This window comes from Garra rufa, chromosome 20, assembly GCF_049309525.1.
Source record: "Garra rufa chromosome 20, GarRuf1.0, whole genome shotgun sequence".
Classification (NCBI taxonomy): domain Eukaryota; kingdom Metazoa; phylum Chordata; class Actinopteri; order Cypriniformes; family Cyprinidae; genus Garra; species Garra rufa.
The window spans coordinates 21,526,353-21,532,977 of record NC_133380.1 but is presented as its reverse complement, the minus strand read 5'-3'; the positions used below and the strand labels follow the sequence as shown (position 1 = coordinate 21,532,977).

At 35.6% G+C, this 6,625-nt stretch overlaps 1 protein-coding gene across 1 annotated transcript in view; it reads right to left on the bottom strand.

Annotated features, from left to right (window-relative positions):
* synpra (synaptoporin a) overlaps positions 1-6,625 on the bottom strand; it is a 45,118-nt gene extending 38,493 nt beyond the window's left edge. Inside the window, exons 1-2 of the mRNA XM_073825758.1 lie at positions 6,506-6,625; positions 6,316-6,381 (exon numbers count right to left, since the gene is read on the bottom strand). Of these exons, the coding sequence (XP_073681859.1) occupies positions 6,316-6,381; positions 6,506-6,523 (84 nt within the window). The 5' untranslated portion in view covers positions 6,524-6,625. The remainder of the gene's footprint in view (positions 1-6,315; positions 6,382-6,505) is intronic.

The following is a 6,625-nucleotide window of genomic DNA, read 5'->3' as shown; positions in this document are numbered from 1 at the left end:
GTAGTTCTTTAATAGGGGTGAGCGATATACAGTATATTGTCTATGATAATATCGTAATTGCAATTTGACATTCTGCTAAAAGTGGTTAATTATTGTCATGTTTTGGGCTGTACTAATCGGTTGGACTAGGAAAAAACATTTGGAGAACTATAGACTGCCAAAAGTTATAACAAATCAAGGAGAAGACTGCAAAAAACAGTCTGAGGAACAAAAGGTGTTTGTGGTTGGACAAACTGAACCAGGATTTCCAGGGCAAGAATCTTGACAACATTAATGTTTGTTCTTATCATTTCCGTGCAAATCGTCTATATCTTGAAAACCAAACAACACACGTATGACTTTTATATGCCTTTCATATTTATATAATTTGATACAGTTAATATCACACAAAGTGTGACATTTTTCTCCAAATATCAACATGACTGCAAATATATTGTTTTGGTGAAAAATCTCAATAAACAAGAATTAATATTAAGTTACTGACGGTTTGAACACAGCAGTCGTTTTTGCCACATTTCGACAAAGCCACAGCAGAACGGTTTTGTAACATACGATAGTGTTTCGTTACAAAATCAATCAGCCATTTGATCAATCGGTTGAGTGAATGACTCAATGACTTACTCATGCAGTGATTTGATACCACCTACTGGCGATTTTAGGTTTATTTTTAAACTGTGTGCTTAAATGCATCAAGGGCTACATTCACACTGCAGACTTTTTTGCTCACATCTGACTCAGATCTGTTTTTCTCATGACAGTGTGAACAACACAAAGCACATGAAACGTGATCTTTTCAATTCTGATTTGTGCCACTTCCATATGTGGCACTAAACCCAACACAGGTCAGATGTTTTGCAATGTGACAGCAGTCTGAACAGTCATATCAAATTCATGCAGCTTTTACTTCACTCTAGATCAACATTTGTCACGATTCTGTGCTCATTGGAGACACTTCAAAGATTATACCTATATTATACCCAAAGTTATCAAGACAGTTGTGAAAGGTAGTCAGAGGAAGTACAGTAATGTGTCAGAACTCATAAGTATTACCGTAGTAATATACAATCAAAACATAAGGGCTTGTATCATAAAAGTTTCAAAACTCTGCTCTCTTTTGTCACATCCTCGTCTGTATTTTTCATATTGCCTGTGCATAATTTCATATTTTCAACAATAAATAAATGCATAACCACTTACTTTACGCCCTCCATATATACTTCCGTATGACGCAAGTGTTGCCAAATCTACAGTTTTCCTGCGGAACTGGGCTACTTTTTCACTGTTGCTGCAGCTTGTTTTTCAACTCTGTGGGTTGAAACTAATGCTATATTTACCCTCCAGAAAAACGATTAGGCTAGTTTCGGACTAGTTTTGAAAAGCAACTGGGCAGATTTTGTTGTGAAAACCTGGCAACCCTGTTCATATTGTTTTTCTTTTCTTTTTTTGAGAATGCGGCTCAGTTCAGAGCCATGATCCATTCACACTGGAAATCTGACAATGGCCACATTTAAAATAAAAATGTGAACAAATATACAAAAAATTTTTTTCTAAAATTTGGAATTGAACACTAAGGCTCACAGTGTGAAAGCCACTTCAGATGCAGATTCTGTGCCAGCTTCTCTACACTGCAAACACAAATTTTGTTAATACTGATTTAGTTGCGTCATTTAACTGGTAGCAGCCCTATATTGTCTTTCTATTTGAATATATTGATTACATTTTAGAATTTGACAAACGATAATGCGTATATTTAATTAGGATAAAAAAATTGGCCTTACAAAGGTAAAAATGACTATAAAAGGTAAAAATCAATTCAAACTTTTTTTGGAAAAGTTCATCCCTGTTTACTGCAGCAAACTAACCACCACACAGAATATGAACAACATCAAAAAGTTTTGGGAATCAGCTGGTTACGGCAGTCCTAAACCTGCTAAAATACCAGCACAATAACACACTGATTGAAATTTTCTTCGAACAAAAAAAAAGCATGGTTCTTTTAAGAACTGTTTCTTTGAGGAACCCAAAATGGTTCTTCTATGAAAACCCTATATATTTTATGAGTGCGTACATCACAAAAAAAATAAAATAAATAAATAAATAAAATAAAAATTCCAGCTCCCAGTTGTTTGTGCAAACTCCAAGTAATGTTTTATGAGACAATCTGTGTTGAAATGAGAAGAACATCATTGGATGGTCCCAGAGCTCATTACCCGTCTGTACAATGCGCTCAGGCCTATAACAGCCAGTGTGTATCTGGGCGCTCTTTGTATGCTTCACTGATCATAAGTAGGCATAAAATCTCATTTTATTTTTAAAACACTGTCCCCCCTTCTTTTCCTCAATTGCTGTCTCCCTATGGAGTTTCCATGGCTACTTGGTCACATGACATCACAAAGCCCCTCCCCCTGCCCTGAGGTGACTGTCACAGCGGTTAGTCAGACTCGGCCACCCGACCAGGATGCGATCCGACTGTTTATTTGAGCATGTTTATATTCATGTACATTGGAGCTTATGTGTTGACGTTTGTAGTTCTGGCTTTAGTCATGAAATGAATCACAAATGATGTAAATTCAATCATTTTAACAGAGTTTATAGTTTGACAGTTGTAATTATACTACTTGTTATATATTTTACTGGACATTAAGTCTATGTAACAAAAAGGTGGGTCATGAAACAGCCGCCTCATGCAATTCCAGGCTCGAGATCGAAAAACGGAGAGACACCCAACCTTTCACAGATGAATTTCTGCACATCTGCGCACTGGCAGCCAAAGCACATCTGCCCACAGTCAGTCAACCTGTCTAGTGAACTGACGGACAACTCCATGTAGTCACCCAAGCTTTCTTCTGTGAATTTGTAAAACACTCTACCTCCGCTCCTGTCAGTCAACTTTACCTCAGTGAATTACACTGGTCTGCTCAGTCTCTCAGTGGTCTGTCATCTCTCTTGAAATTCTGTATATTGGTCAAAACACTTTTCAAATGAACTGACTTTATAAATGGTCTTGCTCAAGGTTTCTTAGCCAGGTAGACAAGTGTGACCCTGGACCACAAAACCAGCGATAAGGGGGTCAATTTTTTGAAATTGAGATTTATACATCAAGCTTTCCATTGATGTATGGTTTGTTAGGATAGTACAATATTTGGCTGAAATCTGCAATCTGAGAGTGTGAAAAAATAAAAATATATAAATATTGAGAAAATCGCCTTTAAAGTTTTCCAAATGAAGTTCTTCGCAATGCAGATTAGTAATCAAAAATTAGATTTTGATATATTTTTGGTAGAAAATGTATGAAATATTTTCATGGAACATGATCTTTACTTAATATCCTAATGATTGTTGGCATAAAAGAAAAATCGATAATTTTGATCCATACAATGTATTGTTGGCTATTGTGACAAATATACCTGTGCTACTTATGACTGGTTTTGTGGTCCAGCATCACAAATAATAATGTGCATTATTGAATATTTGAGGTATTTGTACTGTATTTGTTTTGGAAAATAAAAGAAAAGAAAAAGAAAAGAAATAAAAAGTATATTATATATTATATGTGACCCTGGACCACAAAACCAGTCATAATGGTCATTTTTTTTTACATTTATGAAACCTGAATAAATAAGATTTCCATTGATGTATGGTTTGTTAGGATAGGACAACAATTGACAGAGATACTACTTGAACTATTTGAAAGTCTAGAAAATCAAAATATTGAGAAAACTGCCTTTAAAGTTGTCCAAATTAAGTTCTTAGCCATGAATATTAATAAAAAAAAATACTATTTTATATATTTACAGTAGGATTACAAAATATCTTCATGGAACATCATTTTACTTAATATCCTAATGATTTTTGGCATATAAGAAAAATCTATAATTTTGACCCATACAATGTATTTTTGGCTATTGCTACAAATACACCCATGATACTTAAGACTGGTTTAGTGGTCCAGGGTCACATATTTTATCCACCAAAAAATACACAATTTGGCTTATTTTAATATGTGTCACTGGTCTCACCGAGTCATCTCATTTCAACAGCTCAATAATAGGCTAATTATCTCAAATAACGGCTTTTGAGAGAATGAGAGAGAGGGCAAATATCAAGAGGATGGCTGTGTAGGAATTACTGTATTAACAAAAAAAAATGGCAGAGAGGAAACTACTGAGACAAAACCAAAGACCTGCAGAGAGAGAGAGAGAGCGATACACAGACAGAAACACAGAGAGAAAAGCCACTGTGTGACCAAAAGTGATTAAGACTGCATGTTTCCCCGGTGATAAGCTTCTCGTTTTTTTTTTTTTTTTTTTTTCTGAGGACACTTCAAATGGAGAGCGGGGAGATTAATTTCCTCAGGAAAAGATGCATCGCATCCTCCAATCCCTCAGCATTCAATTGCAATAATTATCCAAAATGGCGTTGCCACTTATGCCTGCCTCACATTTGCATAGCTCAGAGCCGCCGTTTATGGTTGGCTTGTAAATGTTTTAATTTTCACCTCTCTATACATTTGATGATAGAAAAGAGGTCTGGGAGAGCAATTGACCTTTTGACTTTGAGTTGCTTTGCTGAAAGCAGTGGTTACAGCAATGGAGAGCTTTAGAAACACTGCTTTTGATGCAAATATATGTAAACATATTATAAGATACTTGACCAAAATTCTATTCTACATCATCTGGGAAACAAATAGTAATTTCATCAGTGAGTCAGGCTGTCATAACACAAGTTGCCGTTTCAAATCAGTTTTTAACTCCAGACCAGACTTCTTTTTTTTTCTTAACACAGTAAATTAACTTTAATAGCTACAAGCGCTTAGCACATATAGTGTACTAAAGCCCTAACAGTGCAAAAAGACTTACAGATGGACACACACACACACAGAAGCTGGACATGTCCTCAGAGATCAGATACTTTCTGAGTCTCATCAAGCAGATTATGTCAGAGCACCAGAGTGTGACACCATGGCAAGTCGAACACACACTTCCCTGACCCACACTCATCAGATGGCTGTGGGAAAACACATTTTAGCTGTTTTCACACTAGCGGCTATTATTAGTGGCAGGATAGTAATTTCTGGTTAACACGGTCATAGGGTTACATTAAAAAATAACAAACTTTAAACAACATATACTGACATTTGTGACCCTGGACCAAAAAGCAGCCAAAAAATAGCCAAAAATACACTGTATGGGTCAAAATTATTAACTTTATGCCAAAAATCATTAGGATATTAAGTAAAGATCACTTTGTACATTTCTTACCGTAAATATATAAAAACTTAATATGCATTGCTACGAACTTCATTTGGACAACTTTAAAGGCGATTTTCTCAATATTTCGATTTTTTTGCACCCTCAGATGCCAGATTTTCAAATAGTTGTATCTCAACCAAATATACAAACCATACATCAATGGAAAGCATATTTATTCCACTTTCAGATGATGTATAAATCTCATTTTCAAAAAATTGACCATTATGATTGGTTGTGTGGTCCATAGTCAAATTTAGTCACCGATAAAGATTTTTTTTTCTTTCTAACTGAACAGGTTTAAATGATCCTTAATACATCAAGTAGGATTTTCAAAATGATTTAACCCATGTTAACAGTCGAAAACGAGGGACACGTTATAACTTCATTTATACTGCACTAATATCAGACTAAACACAAGGAATATTCTGCTTACACATCTGGTTATGTTAAAAAACACATCAGCTCTCCTGTACATGAGCAGAAAGCAAAAAAAGGGGTCATATGCAATGATTTGACTAAAATGCTAAATTATATGCTTACAGTTTACATTCAATTAAGACATCAAGTTTTGAGGCCGTCTTAAAAATTAATCTATTTACATTTACCAATTGATTCTTTATAGCTGGAAAATGTGAGTTCAGCAAAATCCTATGAAATGAATTGACTGCTGGTGCATTATATAAACCCGAGCACCTCGGTTCATGTAGGCTATATGGAATTGATCATAACATCAATAGATTGTCACTTACACTTATGAGGAGTATTTACATGTTTAAAAATACATTACATGGTTATCAAAACTTAGATAAGCAGGGCATCCGTTCAATATGTCCAATTTCGATTCTACTATAAACAGAAATGCGCAAATGGATTAAGGCTGTGTGGCTGTGCCACATATAGGCTACTTATTCAAAACTGACTCCTGCACATGATGGTAATAAAAGATAGTGGTCTAACAATCACTCACTTCGCCGCACACGCCTGGACCAAGTTTATTGAGCCAATTGAGAAAAGTAAAGGAAAGAGAGGTGAGAGGAAAAACGCGTGCTTTACGCACACTTACCCATTCCAGGACGCGGATAAATCCCAAAGGTAATTTAAGCACCTGGAATGTCCCAAGTGACACAATCTGTAATAACAAACGAACAAGATCAACAGCGTCATTTAATGTAGTTTGATTAGCTACGTTTCAATACATTTTAAACATCTTATCCATTAGATGTTGTCAAATACACAAACACTATTTTTTTTACCTGGTTCGCGGTTTCCATTTTCTTGTTTGAGAGAAATGCGCTTGTGAGTAGGATAGGTCAAGACCAAAACAACGCTAAATGAGTGATGTGCCAGAGTCGCGAGCGCAGAGCGGGAATCGG